General features: G+C 33.3%; 2 protein-coding genes and 2 pseudogenes across 2 annotated transcripts; 2 read left to right on the top strand and 2 right to left on the bottom strand.

The window, feature by feature from the left end:
• Positions 1 to 992: 992 nt before the first annotated feature.
• On the bottom strand, positions 993 to 2,915 carry LOC140816828 (protein ANTAGONIST OF LIKE HETEROCHROMATIN PROTEIN 1-like). Its single transcript, XM_073176303.1, has one exon. The coding sequence runs from the start codon at positions 2,787 to 2,789 to the stop codon at positions 1,233 to 1,235; it is 1,557 nt and encodes a 518-aa protein (XP_073032404.1). The 5' UTR covers positions 2,790 to 2,915; the 3' UTR covers positions 993 to 1,232.
• An 876-nt stretch (positions 2,916 to 3,791) lies between these two features.
• Positions 3,792 to 8,386, top strand: LOC140816478 (uncharacterized; annotated as a pseudogene).
• Positions 8,387 to 19,489: 11,103 nt separating this feature from the next.
• On the top strand, positions 19,490 to 22,315 carry LOC140816346 (eukaryotic initiation factor 4A-11-like). The gene is made up of 5 exons (XM_073175554.1): positions 19,490 to 19,699; positions 20,118 to 20,187; positions 20,302 to 20,408; positions 20,743 to 21,173; positions 21,328 to 22,315. Exons 2-5 carry the CDS (start codon positions 20,120 to 20,122, stop codon positions 21,961 to 21,963), a joined length of 1,242 nt encoding a protein of 413 aa, XP_073031655.1. The 5' UTR covers positions 19,490 to 19,699; positions 20,118 to 20,119; the 3' UTR covers positions 21,964 to 22,315.
• A 412-nt stretch (positions 22,316 to 22,727) lies between these two features.
• Positions 22,728 to 26,108, bottom strand: LOC140817147 (protein CLP1 homolog; annotated as a pseudogene).
• Between the last annotated feature and the right edge of the window lie 241 nt (positions 26,109 to 26,349).

The raw sequence follows: 26,349 nt of genomic DNA, 5'->3' as shown, positions 1-26,349 counted from the left end.
GGATATTTTGTGTGGATTCAGCGGGGTCAAGGAAGATGAATTGTTTATTATATTTTGGGACTTAATTTTGTAATTAATTAATAAATTCGAGATCATGAATTTCAAATTTCTTGATTTGTTTAAATGAACAAAATTGCGATGAATTTTATTTCTACTTCATATCAATTTATGTAATTTCAATATGAGTAGATTTCACGTGCAACGATCACATATCGATTACGTGAAACAGGTCGATCTAGTTCATGTTCAGTTAAAATGAAATACCTCTAAATCAAATCGAGATATATTATATGATATATTTTTGACCTACAAAATAATATTTCTCACTCAAATCAACATATATTACATTTACGATTAAAATAATAATCTTTATGTAAAAAATAATATTTTTCATTCATCATGTCAGATATTTATATCACAAAATTGATATATTAGGCAATCTCACAAGATTTTTTTCATTTCAATATTAATTGTAGTCACTCTTTCCAAATTAAAAGTTTGTTTTTTTTTTTAACCATATAATTGAATTTTCTTTCCATTTATAAAGGGTAATTAAGTTGCACATTCCTTTTTTTAGATGTGAACAATAAGCTCAAAGGTGTGAAAGCTTGATTAATTAGTCGTGTTGGCTTTTGCCTTCTTGACTTCGTTCACACCTAACTTGCACACAAAGCAATCAACTTCAATTTTATATTTGACATAACAATCAATAAGGTCAACACAACACCTTGAATAATAATTTTATTACTTCTTTTCAGCACAAGAATGAGGCATTATATTTTTTGATTGGATAGTGATGATTCATGCCATTTGCTGTTCCTGATTTGAAATCTATGCGCTGTATCATGCTTTCCAAACCAATATTCGACTCGACCCATAAAAAAAATTGACAAATATGAACCGACGTCAACTCATCTCACAATAAATTTACTCGTTTCATACTGCATTTTTTGATACGTATGTACATAGATAGCGATAAAGCAAAAAAGATCTAAAACAATTGAAATTTGCAATTTTGAACAATGAATTACATTTGATCTGTGGTTTCTGAGTATGATCTGAATCTACGAGACAACAATCATAAATTTAAGTAACAAAGTTACAACATCAATGTCGTATGTATAATTTATACGTATTCCTTTGAAAGACATAAACTTGGGCGAAAATGGGAAACTTTTTGCGCCATCATCTATGATAGAAAAGATGTGCCAGCATGGTTATGGTGCAAAAGATTATGTAGCGATTTTATCCCTTGCCTTCATCGCGTTGGCAGATCTTAATCCATTATCGGGAAGCATTTCATCGTCGACGAGCTCAAATTGAAGTGTCGGGTCTAAGTCATCATTCCTCAACTCGCATATATTATGCAAAACGCAGCACGCCCCAAGAACCACCGGCAAATCTTGAAGCTTGACCTCAGTCCTTTTCTGCAAACAACCCCATCTCCCTTTCAATCTCGCAAATGAATCTTTAGCTACTCTTTGCATCTCCCCGATTTTTTCGTTAAAGGCATGCTGCGTCCAAGTCAAATGCTGCTGCGTGTAAGGCACCAATACCCAATCCATCAAAGGGTAACCTGATCCTCCAACTATCCAAACACCATTGTAGAAACCGGCATTCGCTCGTTGGAAAAGGGTCGATTTCTCCAACACTTGATCATCCGGCATTGAACCAGGATAGCCGATACACACATCAGTGAACACTCCTCTAGGATCCACAACACCTTGAAGGGTGATCGAATATGAGGTCTTTTGATTCCTTTCGGTATGCCTCTTGTTAAAATAAGCCGCGACGCTGATCTTTGGAGCGATAATTGGTATGTGTGTGGTGTACATTGATCCTACCACGTTAGGTATCCCGGACATGGCCTCGAAATCCTCCCGAATTGTTCTAATGGTATCCTCATCTGGCCATCTAAGGTATTTTGGCATCAGAACGTTCCTTATCGCGGAGCAAACCTCGAGCACGAGCTTATGACAAGTGGAAATCCCTAATCCAAACTTCTTGGAAACGAGCCTCAGCGGCTCGCCTGTCGCCAACCGCCATATACAGACTGCGACACGTTGCCTAACGGGGACAGCATCCCGCAGCATGGTATTTTCTTTAGCAACTACGGAGTTTAACTCACTACAAATCAAGTCAAATGTATCTTTCCCCATCCTGAACGCCTTCTTGAATTCATCCTCCGGAAAATCGGGACTATTGCATTGATCCCACCATGCTTTCGACCTGTTCTTAACCCACAGCCGCCTCTGCGGCCCAGCCGCCAGTGCTTTATCGCTCACGATGCCTTTATCATCAATTTTCAGAACTGAATCCTCCACATCAGCCGCACTAACGGACATAGCAGCAGCGATAGTGGCAGCCAAAGCATTAGCCCGGGCCTTTCGTTTCCGCGTCCCTTCAGCAAACTCCGCATCCCTGTGATAATCCTGCAGATTGGAGGAATAATCCATCATTGCACGAGTTTTCTTACCATGGTTTCCCTCAAAATGAATCCTTTCTTCTCGGTTCACCTTCTCCACCTCTCCCTCATCTTCCTTCGCTTGATCCTCCAGCATAACCAAAGAAGTCAAGATCTCTGCTAGCCCTTTAGTCTTCACAGTCCCTTCTTTCTTCTCACCATCTTCGATTGACCCAACCCCATCATCACTCGTGTGCTCTTTCCGCCTTCTCTTTCTCTGATGCTGCTTGCTGTCACTCATCTCCAGATGGGATTCCTGAGACAAGCCGAAATCAACCAAAAATGAGACTAAATCGGGATTTCCTGTCAAAAAGGAGCTCCTCATGTACAGCGTGCAGTTTAATTGCTCCAAATAATGCGTGAAAAACAAATGTGAACGCAATGTATGCGAAAGTCTAATTTATGAAACGGGGTTTGAAAAACTCGATGTCAGATGATAACACTGACATTCAATATATATACACGCATATATACGTATATATTTAGTGAGAGACAACGTGTGAAAGTAGGTGTGAACACCCCCATTGGGATTGAGGATAGGCGGTGACATTGATAGAATTAGGACACGCGGTTTGGGTCAGGTTGGTTGGCCACTTTCTTATTAGGGACTTGTTTGATATTTTCAGAATGCAAATCTTAAAACAATATATAATAAAAAAAAGTAAATGTTATAGTATGAAATATGACTTAAATCATGTTGTTTTATTATTCACTAAATTTATAACTATTTACCACTAAATTTATGCTCTTTTAATATTAACCATATAATTGTGTAATTTTCATGGATGAGAAAATAAAAATGAAAACTAGTGTAATATTAACTAATAGGTGACATAGTGAAATAGTATACAATGCGATAAGATTTATATTTTAAAATATTTATTATATTATGATATATTTTAATTGATGATAGCGTAAAATGTAAAGCTACCGTAAAATAAATCAAAAAACGACCGAGAGCAATTGAATTGAAACTTAGTGAAATCGTGTAAATTGTGATCAAATTCAAGTTTTAAGATCATGGTATACTTTTATCATGAAAAAGTATAAAATGTAAAGTTCGTGTAAAATAAACTTAAAGACGATTGAAAAAACTCATAGCGATCGAATGACGACATATATTTTTTTCACCATTTGATGACAAATCAAAGCTTGCTATTTGATTCTTGATAAATAATTTAGTAAGGTTTAAATTTTCGCATAATTTATTATTTATCAACTAACAAGAAACCAAAAAATAAATAAGAACAATATCACAAATTTAAATAAGGGATAGAAAAGACATTTTACGAAGGGAGGTTATTTTCGGAAATTGGAATTTGTGAAGGGAAGTTGACCCAAATTTACGTATGCTGACTGATCTTACGATAGGTTCACGACTCCTCTGCATCTCGACAGCTCCAATGCTACCCAATGGGTTTCGATCAGATATATATAAATTTTGATTTGCGGAAATTTTTTTATTGAACCGAGGGAAAGGTTGCCGATTCAAGTGGAGCAAACGCTGCTCGATTCATTCCATTTAGTGAAGATATTGGGAAAAGGTTGGATTTTTTTAATTTACTTTGTCGTTCTGCTTGAATTTTCCTTTGCTGACGAATACTTATGAATTCTAAGCAGTCGTTGCTGAATCTACGAATGAAATGGCTGTTAATAGAACTTTAAATGGAGCTTCTGTTCTTCGCCGAAGATTTGATTCGCCTGTATATTTTATAATAATTTTGAAGTTTCAATTTTTTTTTCCGTCTCTTTGAGCAGTGGTTTAGTTTCTGTGTTGTTGGAATGACTGATTGCTATGTAGCTGATCGCCCAAGTATCTCAAAGTTTAGTTGGCGTTACTTAACTTTGAAAATTTTACTTACTAGGCTTTTTTGAACTCCCAGAAGTCTTTGTTGCATTATTTGTTAAACGAAGATTAATGCTTTGATATTAATTATTGAATTGTATTGTTTCACCAATTTATTTGTAGTAGAAAAGATAGAGGGCAATGTCAACCACCTCTAAAATGGAAGCAAGCGTGGACAGAAATCAACCACCAAAACAGCCAAAGATACAAATATATTCAACTCCAAATGATGAAATATCTGGCTTCTGGAGAGGTTCTGCCATCACTTTTCACTTTAATTTCAAAGAAGCTTCTTACGTATTATATGTAAACTTTATTCGCTACATTGGTATTTATTTTACCAGAGAAGTATGAAAGAGATGCAAAGAAGAACTGGGATATATTTTATAAACGTCATCAAGACCGGGTTGGTTCATTCATTCCATCTTATCCAATAAGCTGAAGAAATATGATTGTCAAACTTGTGTTCAGGGGATATATGATTAACGAAAGTCTTATGGATGCAAGAAGTGAAGATGCTAAGTTTGGACAAAGGTTTTCTGTTGTGGTTCTGCTAATGTTTATCATGTTTGGAATGTGAAAAACTGGACATAGACTCAGGAAGTTGATATCACTTGTGCCACGTTGACAGGGTTTACTTAAGCGTGACCAATCCACTTATTAGAGTTTCTGGCAGTTGCTTGATTCCTGACTTTCTTGTCTCTTCTCATATAATTTTTTACCACTTTTAGGCATCGGGGGGATCATGTTACTTTTTTGCGTTTTCATATTCCTCAGTTTTTTAAAGATCGGCATACCTCGACAAAAGAATGAGGACACCACTTCTCTGTAAGTAATACAACCTCGACATTAGTAATTTTGAACCAAACCAGATTTTAATCAAATTGCTATCTTTGTAGGAAGAAGGAAAACAGGTTATTTTGGAGGTATTCCACTATGCCAAGTATCGGTTGGTTAACAGTTTACTTAATTTTTATTTCAGCATCAAACTCATCTAATTCATGCCCCATGGATCGTTTTTATTACCTAAGGGATTAGGCAGGAACGTGCAGGAAATTTTTTATTCCCATTTTTCCATCCCCCTGGTTACAATTTGTAGTTACCCGATGTTAAATAATTGAGATATTCAACTGCTTCTCATGTGAACTTCTTGTAAATATGACCTTTACCACAATTGCTTTTGACTAGGTTGCTTGTGGAGCTGGAAATACTGTATTTCCTTTGCTTTCAACATACCCAGATGTATTTGTGCATGCATGTGATTTCTCACCTCGTGCTGTAGATCTGGTTAAGTTTAGATTTCTTGTTTAATATTTTGGGATAATGATAATGTATTTAAATGTATGTTTATGCAATTGGCTAATATCAGTATTTTGTATCTCCAGTTGTGAACATCATGATGTCTCGAGTTTCCATTGTTATGAATATAACATTCGAAGGCGTTTGTTGATAACATGTAGTTCTGTCGTGTATGCTATTCCAAAGGCACGGGGACTTCACAGAGGCAAGGGTCGATGCATTTGTTTGTGATCTAATCATTGATGATTTATTCCAGCATTTTTCCTCTTATGGTTAAATTTATATAGTAATTCAATGTGGTGTTTAAATCACGTCTATTTTCTTATACCTCTTTTGGTTACAAAGAATGTTGCCTTTAACCCACTGTCTGACTTTTTAAATAGATATTTGTTTTATCTGCAGTGTCGCCAGAGAAAATGTCTACAGTGGTACAGAATATCAAAAATGTTCTCAAGGTGATTGATTGATTGCTTGAGCCACATTGACATCATATTGTTGAGTTAATATGCTCTAATTTTTTTTAATATATTTCGTTATTCCACACCAAGCCAAATGGTCATATACTGTTTCGTGATTATGCTACCAGTGATCTTGCTCAGGTAAGAGTCTGACCAGATTTCATTAATCTTTGTGATTGTTGTGTTATGAAATTCCTGTTTCTGGTACCTATTTCAATTTGATTTATTCTTATAGCTTTTAAATACTCCCAGAATGATGCGATGGAAGTAGTTTTGTTAGAATTTCTTCCTTTAATGCATCAATTCAACTTGTATTTGTCTCGTATGTTGCAAGGCACGTCTTTTTATTTAATATATCATGCCAACAGGAAAGGTTTATTGGCAAGGAACAAAAGATCATCGAAAATTTCTATGTGAGGGGCGATGGAACTGTAAGCTACCTTTATTCAGATTGAAGCTTCTTGAATTGCTATGAAGATATCCAGTTTCAAATAAATACTTCCTTTTGCTAGCGAGCGATCTACTTCTTAGTTAAGTTCTTGGAAAATCTTTTCAAAGAAAGTGGATTCAACATGAAAGAACAAGTTTTGTGCTGCAAGCAAGTGGAAAATAGATCAAGAGAGATCGTGATGAATAGGTAAATCATTTGAGATTATTGTGATAAAGAATCCTTCTAGGCAATATCATATTATTAATTATATATATGATTTTTTTCTGAATTCAGTTGTTACTTAAAATAGGGAATGCTCTTACATTTGAATGGATAAACATTGGTGGCGCTGGGATGTATTATCATTTGTTTAAATATCACGAACCCCATGTACTTTCTTCGCTCTGCATATCTGATTTCATCTTCATACAGAGACACCCTGCTCTAGAATATGAGATGGTTGTGCTTAGTTGATGATATCGGAAATTGTGCAGTTTTACATTTTAATTCAGAAATGTACCTTTCTTAATTCAGCTATTGTAAAAGTTAGTGTCATGGAAAATTTTCCTAGCAAACACGAGAAAAGAAGAGTAAAAATACAGCTAAGAGATTATTTGCTCTCTTTATATCCTTTTGCTTCTTCCAAATGCCACCAATAACACAATTACATTCACCCGTTCATAAGATGCCACATAAGGATTCTTTGAATTCTAAACCTATTCCATCTTGACTGTGTATTCATTCGTTTTTATAAGAAAATTGTATTCTTCCGTGCAGGCGATGGGTGCAAGCTGTTTTTCAGGCAGCTCACTGTATAATTGGAAGTGCAGTGAGGTCATCTACAATGGGATAATGATAAACCAAAAGATGTTGAAAATGGGTTTGAAATTGATTTATCCGAGGGCATGGCCGTTGAAATGTTTGTTGTGCCATCTTCCAGTGAAGAGGTGATCACCTTACCCTTTGCTCGTCCCTTAACTTTCTTCAACGCTTACTTACACCTGATGTACCCCGAAACCTTGAATCTTAATATAGGATTTGTTCTTTCATCTTAAGAGCCTTTGCCTGAATAGCTCTCTATCATATTTTTCAGGTGGTTGATGTTGCAATAAATGATTACTATTTCAAGATAAGACTACTTTCCAAAGAGTACCAACATACCTGCACATCAACCGGCTTAATGCTATGGGGTATCAGCCAAGTTAATGGCTTATGTACTTGCCACGAATCATAAAATTGTCTCTGGTAAAAGGGTTTTAGAACTTGGATGTGGCTGCAGTGGAATCTGTTCAATGATTGCTTGCTAGATTTGCCGACATTGTCGTTGCCACTGATGGTGACACAAAAGCACTCGAATTCTTGACCGAAAATATATCCTCAAACCTCAGATCACCATTTCTCGATACACTACAAGTGAGAAAACTAGAATGGGGTAATGAAATGATATAGATGCTATCCAGAAACTAAACAGGCAAGGTTTTGATGTTAGGCACGGATGTAACTTATATTCCTCAGGCGATTAATCCCTTGTTCGCTACTGCACGAAAATCGATGTCATCCAGCAGAATTATGGAACAGGATCAAAAACCAGTTTTGATTCTATGCCACGTTTTGCGCAAAGTCGACGAGCTATCTTTAACTTCTGCTGCATCAGAATGTGGTTTCAGATTGGTAGATAGATGGCCAATTCAAGACATCGTCAAGAACTGGTTTTCAGATAGCCGATATGCAGTCCCTTCTACAGCACTCAGTGTTATGTATTTTAGTTATTCAGACACCATATGTGATTGATAGCCAATATGCAATTGCTTTTAAATATTATTATTTGATTCAAGTGTCAATGAGATGCTGAAGCCAATGTCTTCTGGTGAAAGTGGATTTAAGTTTAATACTTTCTTGATTTTTTTCGTTTACCCATAGAATTATTTCCTTTTGACAATACCACATTAACAACACTTTCTTTAACAATTAATCAAAACTTAAAAACAAAATTAGTACAAAATATCTTCACTAAATCATTTTCTCTACTTTATTTTTTTTGTTTTTGTTTTTGTTTTGGCCAAAGAGTATATTTGATACTTTTTTTTACTATCAAAGCTTTGTTATTTACCAAAAATAAAAACTTCATGCAGCTCGTTTCCATATGTTGCTTTGTTCGAAACTGAAGAAACATTTGCACTCCTACCAAAACTTAATTAAATATTTTGTACAAAAAAATAACTTCATTAAATAATTTATACAGATCAAATTCCTTATTTTATAGTTTAATAGATAAGCAGTTAGGGTTCGATTTTTCCCTTTATCCGAACTTAAAACGAACAATTTACTCCCACAAAAAGCACAAGAGAGACGTGCATATGAAGGAAAAATCACCAAACCATACGATGCTGCCCAAATCAAGTCTATTGAGAGACTAAATTTGAAGCCATATTTCATAAAATGAAAAAAAAAATAGAAAAATCAATGCCCCACCAAGAAATTATTAAAAAAAATAGGGAGAATTTAATGAGTAAACCCTAAACCGAAAGGTGCATTTGGATAAGCAGATATGGGGATATGGGGATATTCCATTTTAAATTCATATCTCAAATCCACTGTATCCATTTTACTTAAAATAAAATTAAGGTTTCAGAATAATTTCTTGTCAATCTACTCACACATCCATCCATCAAACAAAACCATGGCAAAGAAAAGCAACAGTACCACGCTTTCCTTTCTTCCAAGTGATTAACGTCTTCTAAAACACTCGATGTTTCTTCTATTTGCATTAGTTTTTAGACTGTGGAGTTTCATCCTTATAAACAAACAATATCTTCAATAGTAGTTAGTGATTTATGATAGTGAGTGAGATTAATTTCCCATACTCCTTTTGCCTTCTCCACATGAAAACTAAATGAATCATAGATAAACCAAAAACCAAATGATCCCAACATCACCAATTAAAACAATCCAGTTAGAATTTTTACAAATTAATCATCTCTTTGAAATAGGTATTTCTTGCTTTTTAGCACGAAATGATCTCCAAGAGCTTACATCTAAAGCAAAGGAGCAACAATATTAGTTAATTAAACTAAGTTATGTTTTGTTTAATGCCAAAGTACTGAAAGATTAAGGTTACCTTAACAGCCTACAGCCACTTTAAACATGTTGAATGTTTGGATCTTTAAAAGAGACAGCAAGAAACTCATAAACAACATGTTTTCATGTGGCTTTCATCATTACATATATGTGATTAAATACATATATTGAGCTACACATATTAGAGAAGCTTTATTCTCAAAAAAAACTTAAAAATATTAACACATTCTATATGTTAAAATTTATCTGTACGTAAAGAATCTCTTCTCACGAAAAAACAAAAGATATAATTAGTAAATGTCAAATAAAATCAAGAATTAGAAAACCAAACAAAAATACAAAACCCTATAGACTACTCTTTTTACACAACCGAACAAAGAGCAGTTATCCATTCTGTCTACATCCCAATTGCTGCCTTCAAATTGACAAGAATAATCATAACTTCCATTCTTCCTGTGGAGCTATGCCTGCAAATTCAGTGAGATCAGCAAAAATAATGAGTAGAACACTAAAAATTACACACAAACAAAATTTAGTCTTTATTTTTGTTTATCAAAAACAATAAATCATACATGTGGAGTTTCAAAAACAAACAAAAATAGTAGCAGTTTTGGTTGTAAGACAAAAAAATGAGGAAAAAGAAAATTCAGTCCCTGAGAAAAAGGTTAAAAAAATTAATTTGGTAGTAAAAAAAAGAAGAAACATTAATCTGGAGCACCACAAGTCCAGATCTGAAGATTCTTCACATAAAACAACCAAGATTCCTCTGAATCCAGAAACCCTAGACCTAATTTCGAGTGTCTTCCCACAATCCAAGAACTTGTACCGCCAAAACGACCATAATCCCTGCAAGAAACGTACCCTCAAGCCCTACATCTTAAAATCTGAGTCAGAAACAAAAATCGCACAACAAAAACCCTTTAGAGAAACATACTTCTTTTCTCCACAAATACATGTTTTAGCGTGTGTTTATGTGTGTAAATAAACATATATACATATATATAGAGGGGGAAAGAGTGATGGGGTGACAGACAGAGGGTGAGCACACATAGCTTCAAGCATGTACAGATCTTTCATGCAAGAAAACACCATTTGTGCTCACTCTCTTCTGTCACCTCCTTTTACCCAAATATTTTTTACCCTCTGAACTTCAAGAAATCGGCACAGAAATAGGCAGATCCATATGTTTGTTTATAATACATTATATATATATATAGTCATTATGCACAGAAGAAGAGAAGAAGAAGATGATGTTGCAGCGGAGGTGGAACCCTAAAGTGGGAAACCCTCGAGCACGTACAAGAAGCACTGTTCCATTAGAAAAAAGGAACACTGCCTCTTGATTTGGGGTACGAAAAATTGATGGAGAGTGGTTGCCATTTTATAGGCAGAAAACCACCAACGGTTCCACCAATTATGGAATAATTGTGGGGCTTTCTTCGTAAGGATTTGAGAACCTCATTATCATGGCATTAGATTAGATATACTATACTATGTATATATCACTAACAGAGTGTGTTATCTTTTCCTAGGCAACTCGACTTCTATAAATTTCATTTTTAAACCCGTGAAAAGATTTTTTATAATTGAGTCTCGAATCCGAAACTCATTCCAAACTCGAATTCTCGATGTCGTATAAGCTATAAGTTATCATCATAATTTCTATAATTTATATTCCGTTTATTTAAATTCAGTCCCCATATCCTTTTTTCCAGTACATTGAAATATAGAAATTATATTATCATGTTAATTTTAATTAGTTTGATTGATATTCAAACACATGGTGCGCCATGCCAATATTTTCTTTTCTTAGTCACTTAATTTAAAGGAATACATTTCGATTAAAATTAGTTATCTAGACTATTTTTTATAGTATAATAATAGTAAACATTTTAGCCTTTTATAATGAAAAAACTATTAATTAAAATATGAAATTTAGTTTTAAAAAAATTATAAAATATTGATTGATTCTTACAACAAATGAGATACTGAAACGGGGATTGACTCATATATATCATATGCATTTACTAAGAAAATGTAGCACGTTTATTGAATCTATAAATTTTCACTAAATTCTCTAATATTTGTTTATTATTAGGCTTTTAAATTTTAATTTTTTTAAATAAATATTGTAATTTTGTTTGGATATTTGGACAGGCTTTAAATTTTTTTAATTAAATTTAATTCTTAAAAATGAAAATCATGTATTTTCAAGAATCACAATAAAGTTTTTATTTTTTCCCCTTCGATAATTATTTTTTTTTTACAAAAATCAGATTCACATTTTTAAGATTAAAAATCCGATCTAAAATATCTACCACTTTAAATTTAAAAAGTATTAACGTATTGATATACAAATGCATAAATAAATAATAATAATTCAGAAGTGGGATTACGATCTTTTCATGAAGTTCATCAATTCCCGAAAGAAAATTTCTGAAATATAACAGAAAAATCAGAGTCCATAAATGGAATTGCTCCTACCAATGCATCTTTGTCATTCTAAATCTTTTTTACTACCCAATAGGCCTTATCTCTTTCTTTATCCCTATCTGTATTTATGGTCAAACTCATTCAACGTTTTTCTGCGCATGACTTTGTATTCGTTAGTGCTTATCTGGAGAACATGGCCAAACATACTGAAGAAGGCAGGTGGGGGGTCACGTTCACATTTTCCGACCCTATCAACAATTAGATCGAAATAGTTGAAACTTATAAGTTATGTATCGAAATCAAAATTTAACAAAAGAAAAAATTGAATAAGTTGGTGGATAAATAAAAATATATATTGAAAGAAACGATAATTTGGAAACAGATTATATGAGATTTGTGAAATAAATGATAAACAGAATTGTTGATTTTTGTCATAACTTTTTGTTTAAAAAATAGAGTTTTTAATTTGTGTATCAAAATTATTTATTCCAAGGGTTCTTAATTCCTTGATAATTAAAAGATCAAATGATAACATAGAAATAAATTATGTGAGATTTGTTTGTTTTTTTGTTTTGAAATCACCTTTAAGTAAACAAACAGTACAATCTTGGGAATTTACATCACAAATAATATCTGGGACATGATATATAGCATAAGGACTGGCATAAGAAATGACCGCCCGAACAAGAGAATGAGCCGCCATGTTCGCCTGTCATGTTGCACTCAGAAGGGAAGTTGTTCATCTAAGAGTGGACGGCCGATAAGTCCACATCTGTCCTTGAGATTGCATCCACCACCATCTTGGAGTCGGTCTGAAAAATAAAATCATGGAGATGAAGAGAAGTTGTTCACGCAATAGAATCAACAAGGACAAGTTCTTCGGCCTCTCGAACTTCACACACTCCATTTTCTGTACATGTTTTGCTTACCATAAAACATCCAGGGGCGTATCTAATGTAGATGCTGCGCCTCAACCCGTATATGTGTGTGCGCATAATTATATTATTGGACTGCAAACTTATCTCATGAGCTTCAATATATCTTAGGTTTAAATTGATTATTTCACGACAAATTTAAATCACCTCATCACATTTTAATTTTACGAGACATATATTCTATTTAGGACACCGTGAAAAAAAATTAATTTTAACGTCAAAAATGTTACTTTTTATTGTAAATATGAGTATAGTTGATTTATCTCACGAATAAAGATCTTTGAAACTTTCTCACAATAGACATACTCATTCATAAATGCTAGTGATTCTTGCACACATGTTATAAATTTAATGTATAGTCTCATTTTATTTTGTTTGAAACAAATATATTGTGTTGGTAGAAAATTTTCTTTATCAAATTTTTTCTTATGTTTTCTTCTCATAATATTACAATATATATGTATGTGTGTGTGTATATATATATATCATATGTTTTTGAAATTTTAAATATTAAAATTTAATATGGTATATTGTTAATTAGATGAAATAAGTATTTTATAAAATTGAAGGAAAAAATAAAAATATTGAAGGTAAAATTGAAACAGTTTTTAACTTCTACTCCCAAAACGCCAGATTTGTGTCACTTTCTTAACATCAGATATAAAGAACAAAGAACTTTTGTATCGAAACTCATTCCATCATTTTGATAGTTTGATGACGACATCTAATATGGGAATAATATATATAATTTTACAAAAATTAAACAAAAAAATTCTTAAAAAAATGGACTATAATATATTTCTACTTAAATGAACACGATTCCCGATATATGCTACCTATTATAAACATATACAAACCCTCCACACAGGGAAAATGATTTTTTTAAATCAATTAACTTCTATAATTTTTTGTACACTGATTTTTTGTTTTCTACTATTTTGGTAAAAAGACTGATGTGACATGATAGGTCAGCAATTTTTCATATCACGTTAATATTTTCTGGTGTCAAACCAGCAACTTGACTAAAATAGTCGCAAATTATAAAAGTTAATGCACAATTACAAGAATCAGACTTTGAAAATTTAGTATATCAAAACCCAGATTTGGCAAATCAGTGGTATACCAAAAAAAATTATTCTCCCTATTACAAATTAATTAAATTTCAATATTTACTTACAGTAGTGGAGAACGAATACGCATATTGTAACGATATATTGATCCGGCGACATATTTCAAGAGGTAAAATTAATGGGATGATGTTTTTAGTAGGAAAGAATATATTCGTTCAACTTGCATGGAAATTGGTGTGAACGATCGAAGGATATCAAATCAATGGATGGGGTAATGCCACCATTTATATTCATTCCACTTGCATGAAGTCTTTTATTAATTGGTGCGAACGTAGCCACGGAGGATATCAAATCCATGATACGTCGATAGATCCATCATGTTTATATTTAAAATAAAAACTAAATTTTTTTATAAAAAAATATATATATATCTCTGGGTAATCCAAATAACATACATATTTTATGGATAAAAATTTTTGAGACCATTTTATAAAAGTTTTTGTCTGAAATCCATCTATGAATGGTGGTTCAAAACAATAATTCCATTGATGGGGTAATGTCACTATTAATTATTATCTCAACATGCATTGAACTTTTCTACTTCTACTTGAGATTTTCACTTTATATTCTATTTACAAAACGCTAAGGTTCATCAACATATTTTAGGCAAAAATTTATGTGAGACGGTTTCACGGAGCCGTATTTGTGAGACAGGATCTATTATTTGGGTCATCCATGAAAAATATTATTTTTTATTGTGAATATTAGTAGGGTTGACTCGTCTCACAGATTAAGATCCGTGAGACAGTCTCAAATGAGACTCACTCCATATTTTTTTAGGAACAATAATCAACATGATTGTACAAGTATGTCTATTTTGGTTTTTAATTTTATAAATATTAAAATTTGGGTTTTGAACCTGTAAATTAAGTTGTGTTTTCGTTTTTTATAATCTTTTTTATCGATCAATGACGTGGAATCAGACAAATTAGCATTTTTTGATGTCACATCAGAATCAATATTTTTCTTCTATATAGCACTAACAAAAAATGACTAAACGACAACATAACTTAACTTACAAAACCAAACTTTAAATTTGAATACTTATAATACCAAAACAACATGTATATAAAAAATGAAACAACCATTTTAGCTATTTTTAAAAATTAGTTATCATCTGTATGTATACATATATCTATATATTAGATAATAAACACCAAAGCTTGATTAATATGGTTGATATTTTCTTAGTGTCAAATTTATTCAGAATTTACCGTTCAAATCCAATATCTGAAAAACATAACTATGTAGTCCTATTCTTAATAGATTTATCCCAAAATAGCATATCCAAATTATAAGAAATCCAATAGACGCCACAATTGCTGAATTGGTACCCTGTAATTTTATATTTGTTCGAGTATGTAAATAAATCGTGAATATGATCCAAGTAATAAAAGCCCAAGTTTCTTTTGGATCCCAACTCCAATAAGATCCCCATGCTTCGTTAGTCCATACTGCTCCAGAAAGAATTTCTATGGTTAAAAAGATAAATCCTAGACTAATAACCCGATAACTCCAATAATCCAATTGTTGAATCCATTGGGACCTGTAATAATTAAAAAAAAAGTATTTTTGAAAATAGTACTTCGTTCGTACGAAATATATGTACTCCAACTTTCAACGCACTTGATAATTTCATTAATCGAGAAGATGTAAGAAATTAAACTTATAAATAAATGAATAAATCAAAGAAACGCTTATATAAATACACACACACATATGGAGATTTAAGCAACCAAATTTGAAGGCAAGTTATGTAGTACTTAAAATTTTGAAGTAGAAATTATATATCTCTAAATAGATACATATAAAATAAGATATACAACAACTTGTAGTGTCTAACATGTCAATTATGGAGACCGAATATCCGGTTCGATTCACGATTATTACTTTCTGTCAATATGATTTTTTTTTGGTCTGATCACGTCACATATCTCATATACTATCATGAGATCGTCACAAAAATAATGATTTATTTATATAGAGAATATAGAATCGATGTCACAAATTTATAGTCTAAATAAAATATAACATATCTAATATGAAATTCATAATTAATAACAGACATATTACAAATTGTGTCGATTGACTAACATCTAACTATATATAAAGGTGGGACTTTCTCATTTTGCCTTTAGGTGCTACAATATTAACACTTTGTTTTTATTTTTTTTTAATTTCAACAAAAACTTTTGTTTTTAGGGTTTTTTAATTTTAACAATAAAATAGCACTTTAGTCCCTCGCTAATTTGTCGTATTTTACTTTAGTATCTCGTAATTATAAAAAAAAACATGTACACACGTATCACGTGTACATAGTAATTAGACATTAGTATATATAAATTTAGGATCATGATCTTCGAATAAAATAATATTAAGATTATTTTTCTTTATTGAAAAGATAAAGAAAAAGATAAAGCCTACAGCCCCCCGACGAATGCATGGACCAATAGGATTGAACAGAGATTGAGTGGGCATAAACTCACGCCTGTATCTTATACGGCGCCCAAAGTATAAAAAGTATGCACACTTTACATTTTATTTATTAAATAAATTAATGGCACAATTATATATATATATATATATATATATATATATATAATGTTGGGTAGTTTTGTGTAATCGTCATACTATTCCCCATTCCCCACCACGCACGTTCATGACCTTCCTTCGTTTTGCATGCATGTGACAAGTGGACGGATCTAGTCGATTTTGATTACGAAAGATCGATATAAAAAGAGTTATACATCGGATTATAAAATGTATTTGAAACGACAAAATTATCTTAATTGTATTTGTGATAGAATTTGTCAAATAAACTGTAAAAATAATTTAATCACTTTAAACTCAATTTTTAATTATTTTCATTGTATATATACATAATATTTTATATGTACTAGTGATTCGATTCATATAGTATATGGTTTAAAAAGAACTAATTTTTTTAATCTTAAAATATAGAAATTAGAGTTTGTCGTTTGAAATTTGTCACATCGAGTAGACCATTCAGTGATTATGATGGTCCTCTTACTTAATAAATAATAATATTATATAATACATATATATATAAGTATTATTTGGATAAAAAAAAATTAGATTTGACTTCTTCACAATTTTTTTTGTGGATCGGTCCAAAAGGAAATGACTTGTTCTCGAACTGATAAATGATTAAGTGCATGCAAACAATTACATCCATATCATTTAGATGAATTTGATGTCACAGCAAAAAAAAATTATTAAAAATATTCAAAAAAATAAAAATAATTTATTAAAACTGAAATTTGATAATATAATCAAAATTATAAAAAGAAAAATATCTATGACAAACACCGTGATTTTCCTTAAAATTTTCTAAATTTATTGCACCTTAGATTTTAATATATTTACTTGCTTTAAGAACGAGAATCAGGGATAAAATTATCGTGTACATAATATATATTTTGAACATTTTATAGATCAAATAATTTTTTTAGAGAGTGTGTCCCAGTATTTAGATGATAAAAGCTGTAATTAAATTAAACATGTTTATTAACATTAATTAGCTAAGCAAAAGTAGGTAGTTCACATTATCCAACATAATCAACGTAAAATAGTTTGATTAAGTCATATGATTGTGATTGATTAGTCTACATTGTTGTACTTAATAGGTTTGCTGATCCAATGATGACATCTTGTTTGTACCATTTTCACTTTATTCTATTTAAATTAATTTAAACTTTTCCCTTTATGGAAGTGGCCAACTCCTACAAGTGGAAATAGGGTTCCCACCACCACTTCACGTCTTTTTTTTTTTTTTTTGGAAAAAAATATATTATATTTTATTTTAAACTTCAGATATTTTGTTAGATATGAATATATATGCATTAACCAACATTTATATTTGAAAAATGCTTTAAAAAGTATCTGAAAAATCTATATTTACAATTTAATATTAATTTTTTTTTGGTTTTATGACTGGAACCCATAACTATTACATATCGATGTGCATTAGGTAAACTGTTAAATTTAATGTAGTAATATGCAAATTACACATTGTTAGAATATTATTACCTTTAACCATAATTGGATTTGAAATATCGTAAAATCTTATTTTCTCATTTACTCTTATATAATGTAAAGAGTTATGTATGTATGTGTTGAGATGTCATGATTCTATGTGTTGGGAGAATGATTGAACCGTGATATTTGAGTTGTTATACGGTTTATATAATCAGATTTACACAGTTAGGACTAACTATAATTTTTGGTAAAGTGTCAAGCGCGCTCGATCCTACAATTGATATCAGAAACATGATCACGAGTTCGATTCTCATGCAAGAAATGAAATTAATGAGAGAGATATTGTTATGGTGCAATAATTGTTATTGTTGGAACACCGATCGAATTGTGACGTTTGAAATGTTATAGTATTTAAAATATTTAAGTTGTATCGTTATCATCAGCTCTAATTTTTTATAAAGTGACGAGTGTTCGATCCAACTGTATGTATTTTAGGTGAGATTTATATATCCGATGTTAAATACTATGTAAAAACCGACCAATTAACTGAGTTGTAAGAATCATTTTCCCATAACTGCGAAATGTGAACATGATCAACTAATTGAAGTGGGTATGATATTTATAGGCCCAAATCTGCTCTTTGGGCACTCCCATTTTATGATCCAGGATGATATTCATATGGGCTTTTGGACGTATTGGGCCTAAGTGACCCGATGTCGTAAATATAGTGAACATTTTTCTTTGATATTTTCTTAAATTAGTATCTTAGTAATTAAAAATAATAAGCAGCATTTGAATACTTATTTTAAGTTATTGATATATAATATAATGAATATATTTAAAATTTAAATATTATAATATAAAAATATTTATTTTATTTGAGATAATACTCAAATGATGATTATAATATTCTGCTGTCAAATTGAATTATTTATCATAACATTAAATATTTGATTGAATGAAATTGTTACTAATAAAAAGAATATAAATATATATTCAAAAATTCATATATTATTTTGTAATTCAAAAAATAATAAATATATATTTTTCAAAATGTCAAAAAAATTTCTTTATTTGTTAAATAAATTTTGAATAATTTTTACCTGATACACATCTAGAGATAACAACTACGAGTTTACACATATTAAAAAAAAGTTATAATCTTGTGGTATGACAAAGAAATTATGTCCACGTCAAAACCAAACATAAGCTCTAAAATAAATCATGTTTCCCAAAAAAATTTAAGTAGAATTTCATCAATCACCTTGGCTACAAAATATAATTCAAGATAAATAAATAAATAAATAAAATATATATATATATATATATATATAATTATTCTAAATATATAATTAAATTATTATATTTAATTTGAAATCGTGCCAACCAAGAATGTCTATTTGCCCAATCTAGGCTATGGGCAAGACGACGTCGGAGAGCAAGGACAAAACTGGAAATTCACTCAGAAGACAAGGGGAACAGTCTAGGCTCTCAGTCTCAATCTCTAACATCACACAAATACACTGCCCTTCTACGCCGAGGCGAGATCTAAGGAGTCTCTTTTGATTGCTCACGCTTTCGATCTTTCTTCAGATCTTCCTGTTAATCGAACTTTTACTTCTATCAGGTAATAAAATCGTCAAGCTTATTAGGTGATTGAATGAATTATTTCAAACTCTGATGATTGAGTGTCGATTAAGCTGAGATTTGTTTTTTTTTCTTTGATTGCGGTAAACTTGATTTATTTCGTAAATTCTTGTTTTTGTTTTAAAATTCCGGTGTATTGGATGATTTGACGGCTGTTATTTTTTTGTCGATCTGTTTGTTCGTGTCCTTTACTTGATTTTTTCTTCCGCGTGATTGAATCTTTGAAATACAGATCAAATCCCTACTTATGCCAGGTCATATTAGTATAAAGTCACGACATTTGTTCTTACCATCTTATATACCGTGCAAGATCATGTGTATGATGTTTGTCACTGTCACTCTTGTCAATCTTGAGTACATAGCTCAGTGTTTGTTTTTGTCTGTTTCCTGTACTGCAGTCATGGCTGGAATGGCACCTGAAGGTTCCCAATTTGATGCTCATCAGTATGATAGCAAAATGAATGAAATGTAAGCTCTCCATCATGCCTTCACTCAGTTTTCTGAAAGAGCATTCTTTTGATAGAAACAATTCATCTTTGCTGTGTCCTTTCTCTAGCCTTTCATCATCTGTTTTTATTTCAGACTTGGAGCTGATAATGAGGAGTTCTTCACAAGTTATGATGAAGTGCATGAAAGTTTTGATGCTATGGGCCTGCAGGAAAATCTCCTAAGGGGCATCTACGCCTATGGTATATTTTAACCATATGTATAGGAAGATGTGCGGCTTAATTCTTCATTTTATTGTTATGTATTTCATGATTGAATTAACCTCCCCTGCAATCTTAATATGGCTCATGTCTCTGATTGGTGATTTGTCTCTTTCTTTAAAGACCTATGCAAAAAGTAAGGTTTTTGTTATACCAGTGTTGCTACTTGCTAGTTTATCAGTCTATTGCAAGAGTTATAATATGCATTTTTCCCTTATTCTATAATTTTACAGTATGAGATGCTTTGTTTATATATTCGGCTTCCTTTCTTCTGTTATTTGGATGTTAAAGACCCTATTTTTGTACCGTTTTGAAGGGTTTGAGAAGCCCTCTGCAATTCAACAAAGAGGTATTGTTCCCTTCTGCAAGGGGGTTGATGTGATTCAACAGGCTCAGTCTGGAACAGGAAAGACAGCAACTTTCTGCTCTGGAATTCTGCAGCAGCTAGACTACAATGTTGTTGAATGCCAGGCTTTAGTTCTGGCACCAACTCGTGAGCTTGCACAACAAATCGAGAAGGTTATGCGAGCGCTTGGTGATTATCTCGGTGTTAAGGTTCATGCTTGTGTTGGAGGTACTAGTGTTCGTGAAGATCAGCGTATTCTGTCCAGCGGGGTTCATGTCGTGGTTGGTACTCCTGGTCGTGTGTTTGACATGTTGAGAAGGCAGTCTCTTCGTCCTGATTACATCAAGATGTTTGTTTTGGATGAAGCAGATGAAATGCTGTCCAGAGGTTTTAAGGATCAGGTATGTTAAATTGCTTGTGTAGTGATTAGAAACTTTATTTTGGGCTATCGACAATTTTACTGTTTATAGTTGAGCACAATGTGATTTTTACTTATAATTTGTCTGTGGAGATGAGTGTCATTTTTTTATTTGAAGCCAATGTTGTTTTCTTCAGATATACGATATCTTTCAGTTGCTGCCTCCTAAGATTCAAGTTGGTGTATTTTCCGCTACTATGCCACCAGAAGCTCTCGAAATTACGAGAAAATTCATGAATAAGCCTGTTCGCATTCTTGTGAAGCGTGATGAACTAACACTCGAGGGCATCAAGCAGTTTTATGTTAACGTTGACAAAGAGGAATGGAAACTCGAAACTCTCTGTGATCTTTATGAAACATTAGCCATTACTCAGAGTGTCATCTTTGTTAACACCAGGCGTAAGGTGGACTGGCTCACAGACAAAATGCGTGGCCGAGATCACACAGTCTCTGCCACTCACGGTGACATGGACCAAAACACAAGAGACATCATTATGCGCGAATTCAGATCAGGCTCTTCGCGTGTACTCATCACCACAGATCTTTTAGCACGTGGGATTGATGTGCAGCAGGTCTCTCTAGTAATCAACTATGATTTGCCGACCCAGCCTGAGAATTACCTCCATCGTATTGGGCGAAGTGGCCGTTTCGGGAGGAAGGGTGTTGCTATCAACTTCGTTACTAAAGACGATGAACGAATGTTATTCGACATTCAGAAGTTCTATAACGTGGTTGTTGAGGAGCTTCCTGCCAATGTTGCTGATCTCCTCTAATTGCGTTTTTGGTCTACTCGTACCTATTAAAGAGAGAATCAACTATGTTTTTCAAATCCCTTCATGTGACATGAGCCCATAAATATTTAAGTTGCAAGTGCCTAGTGATTACCAACAGGCGACCTTGTAACCTCGTATGAGCTTAAAGTCATTACCTTAATTGCTTTTACCATCTTGTTTTCGTACTTTTTGAATCCTATTGATATGCAGCAGAGACGATACATCTCCAAATTTGATTGCTGTTGAGAACTTTTGGTTTGTTTTGAGTATTGTAATTGTCCAAAAGAACTCGAGTTTCCTCGAGTCTTAAAACTGGATATTTAAATTTATGTGACTGCTGATGTTCCATCAATTGGCATACTTATGTATATAATATGTGTGTATGTTTATGGTCATGGTCACTATTTTTTTTGGCCTTTTTTGTTTGCCGTGGAAGCTGGTTTTCCTGACCGCTGGTGCCTCCATCAGATATTATGAAGCCTGGGTTTTATCTGCTATATAGTTGAGCAAATTCGTGCAGCAGTGAAAATAATGAATATTCTCCTGTACCAAATGTTACATTTTAATTGATCATGTGGTACCTTTGTACGAATGTTTGCAACATTTTAAACGATTATGGTGCATTAGAAATTGAAGAGGTTTACTTCCTTTCGATAAGGGGAAGATTGCAACTTTTTTTTCCTTTGGTTATGATAAAAATTGGTTCGTACGTTTTCCTTGATTCAAAATGACTCGGAAGGAAAACGAAAACAGCAACAGGGGCCACAAAAATAAAACGTTAACTAAAGTAGATTAGCAGTCATCAGTTGATTACATTACAAGAAATAGGGAATGACTGGCCAATCTCAACTGTGTAACCAAAGCGTTCATCCTCATCGACCTCTCAAAATCATTATACATTTGCAAGACCACAATTATAAACAATAATCAACTCTGATTGGTATCTTATGTTATCTTACATCCCACCGATCGTCACATCAGATGTTGAAGCAAGGGCAGAGCTTGCGATTTAGAGTGCACTCTTGGTTCATACCAAGTCAGGCTTCCCATGATCATATATTTACCAGAAAGGCTTACAACAGATGGTGCCAAATAAGTGATTTTCTTACCGCACATTCCAAAAGGTGTCACGTTAGCAGGGTGGGTGAATTGTGAATTAATACACTTTATTGAGGACGAAGGTTTAAGTCCATACCTTTCAAAGTTTATGTCAGTGATCCAGATGAATCCAGCAACAACACTGAGAAGAGGAGAAGAAAGGATTATTCGAGAAACAAACAAAGACGTGCCAAAAATAAAATAAAATAAAAATTATAGATAGGCGAGTTAGGCGAATATGACGTGAATATTCGTCCACCTCCATGAAATAATGAAATGAGGTGCACTTAGAAATAGAAGATTTGTTAAAAATGGCACCAATTAGGAACAACCAACTTCTAAGGGGAGTCGAGTTGAATTGTTTAAAGATTTTAAGTATATCAAAGCAAGAAAATAATTCAGAAAATCCTTTCTTGAATCAACAATTAACAAGTTAACATGCTCTCAGATGTCTTTTTTGGCCAACTTCTAAAAGAGTTGATTAAAAAGAAGTTGCCTATACCTTGAAATAATTTCAGCTGGTTCTGTGGCAAAAGACACGGCTAGAACTAAGTGGAGTAAATCCTGGTTAATAGTAACATGCATCAATCTTGTAGGGTTTGCCCAAGGCTCTGTGCCAATGGGCAGAGCAGAACGCGAGCCTGTGGTCCACCATCAACGCTATATATGCTTAAATCACTGAAATTTGCCATACTGGAATTTGGGGAAAGATCATTAGAAGGCCATAGAAATATTTCTGCAATCAAACAAAGCAAAAAATTACATCAATACACGTGTCAGGATTGATAACACTAGCTGGAAGGCAATGCCTCTTCATAATCAACAAGTCTGCATTAACGTAATTACAACAAAGAAATTAAAAACATAGCATACACATATTCTGTAAGCCCTGGACTTTTTGACGAACTTTTGTATTCATAGAGACAACACCACCAGACTTCTGAAGTTTCACCACATCTATGTTACCCTTTATTTTTATAAACATCTCTTAGCATGCTCCAAACCTTTTCCTGACATAGTTCATGTGCAAGCAAGAAAAAGACAATTTTCATGCATTAAGATCCATGTTTCTCATTAACAAATAGGCATGGACTTACATGCAAAGAGACACAGACACCTGCCTCTCCTTTCATCATTCACTTAAATACACATAGAACAAAAGAAATCTTCAAAGAGGCCATTTTTTATAAGCTAAAATTAACCCCGAATAATATTGTACCTGACCCAGAACGAGAACAACTGTGACATCCAATGTATCAATAGCATGCAGCAGCAACTACCAAGAGGAGAATAGGACAGAAACTGTAAGTTGGGATGACGACAAAGAATCTCTTTAAATAGCCAACAGGTTATATAAAACTCAAACACCTCGTACCCAACGCCTTCAATCCATCCCATGGTGTTAATCACCATGCCTGAAGCTCTAGATTCGAGATTTCCTGTAAACTGTCTCTCCAAAGTTTGAGCAAGCTCTTTGACCAGCACCTTGTAAAGATCTATATTGACACTGAAAAGCACCAAGTTGGAAGGAAGCTAAACTTAAAGATAAAAAAAGACAAAGAAATGCATAATGGCCACAAACAAGCGGTAAAAGATGTGTGATGCAACACCAGGTAAGTGGATTAGTATCAAAATATAAAAGGTGGAATGCTCTCCACAAACCACTCCGTTACCTGGGAGTGACATGCCCGTGGAAGTACACGAGGGGCATATCGAAAAGGATTCCTTCAACTGGATCGACAGGCAGTTCAACTGGAGTTGCAGTTATGCATCCAGGTATCGTAATAGATCCCTAGCCTATGTCTAAATCTACCAAAGTAGGTTTCCATCCCTGTTTAGCAGCCCAACTCAAAAGCATCTTTGATAAGGTACCCTTTCCAGAATCCGGAGGTCCCATGACAATAACCCTGGGCCCCTGAATAAAGTGACTTCAAAATACGAAAGGACAAACAGCACTTTTAGAAGTTTCAGAATAACAGGTATTTGATCATAATTGTTAGCAAAAGGCATAGAAAACAAATATTAATGACAGATGAAGATGTAGATCAAAATTATTCGTCTAAAGGCATATGATATTGTGACCATGAGATCGTCAGTTCGAAAACAGCCGCAGCCATGCTGACCATAAAATTCATCAATTTGCACCATACATCCAACTCAAACCAAACAACTGCAGAAGGCAAACAAATTTGAATTATGGCAGAATATTTGCTCATTTATCATTTTTGCTCCATGAAAGTGTCTTGAACTTAGAAGACAAAGGTTTCGCAAGCCTGATTTCATGTGAATGGAAACTGATCTACGGAGATCATTTGTTAAAAAACCAAGAGCGCCAGCTTTCTTGAGTTCCATTAGGGATCTAATTTCAATGCTCTGAAAAAACTGGATGCATGCATAGAGTCTAAGCCAATAAAAAACCAAAAAAAATGCTATCGGGTACCAGAGAGAGAAAATGTTGATATTTAAAAAATATGAGCAAAAATACCTAGTAGGTAAAAGGTAGCTTAAAATGAGAGCACGGTAGCCTTGTTAGTATGTCTATCTATTAACTGATGGTACCTGTGAAGTATCAGAATCACTGGGTGCATCTTTGGCACGATTTCTTCGAGCATCCAGCATAGCATGCACATAACTGATCATAGGTGTCTGAAGCGGAAATAGGAAACTGAGAATTCTCCTTAGAGAGTAGCGAAGGACCTTGGAACATACACATGAAATTTCCATATAACATGATCAAGAAAGATATCTCAGATATACCTCATCAGCTGTATAATCAGTTTCCGTAGCACCATCCATTTCAATTGTTGCACCATACCAAGAAAAAATATGGTGTGTACAATCAAACTATAAGCCAGAATCAAAATACATCATTACTAGTGAACACAAACTATCCTCCAACTAGGAAACTTAATATCTATGCGGTGCCGCTGCGCAACCGGAGGCGGAGAGGCGCGGCGGGACCGACTTCAACTCTTAGTTCACATTCTTTGTCCAGCTTCACCTGTCTCATCGTTGTTGAACCACCTGGTGTCTCCACCGTAAGCCATTTTAATGCTGCTTCATCCCATTCAGAACCACAGTGAATTCACCCCTAAAACTGAACTTGGATTACGAATTGGGGTAGTTGTGACAACCATGATTTGCCAAGTGCAGTCTCGTATTATTTCCCCAATCGAATAGCAGCCTTTATGATCGTCAAAATCCGCATCAACATCCAGTCTAGGCTAATCTATATATTGGAGACGTCACACCCATCGAGAACTCAAATTTATATCATCTCTGATCTTT

Source organism: Primulina eburnea, chromosome 16, assembly GCF_022965805.1.
Source record: "Primulina eburnea isolate SZY01 chromosome 16, ASM2296580v1, whole genome shotgun sequence".
Taxonomy (NCBI): domain Eukaryota; kingdom Viridiplantae; phylum Streptophyta; class Magnoliopsida; order Lamiales; family Gesneriaceae; genus Primulina; species Primulina eburnea.
Note: the sequence above shows the minus strand (reverse complement) of the source record. Positions and strands in the feature narration are given on the sequence as shown.

Excerpts from the sequence above, each read along its gene's own strand:
- LOC140816828 (XM_073176303.1), bottom strand. The coding sequence starts at position 2,789 with ATGAGGAGCTCCTTTTTGACAGGAAATCCCGATTTAGTCTCATTTTTG.
- LOC140816346 (XM_073175554.1), top strand. The coding sequence starts at position 20,120 with ATGGCTGGAATGGCACCTGAAGGTTCCCAATTTGATGCTCATCAGTAT. Across the intron at positions 20,188-20,301 it reads GATAGCAAAATGAATGAAAT|ACTTGGAGCTGATAATGAGG; the intron begins GTAAGCTCTCCA and ends TTTTTATTTCAG. Across the intron at positions 21,174-21,327 it reads CCAGAGGTTTTAAGGATCAG|ATATACGATATCTTTCAGTT; the intron begins GTATGTTAAATT and ends TGTTTTCTTCAG.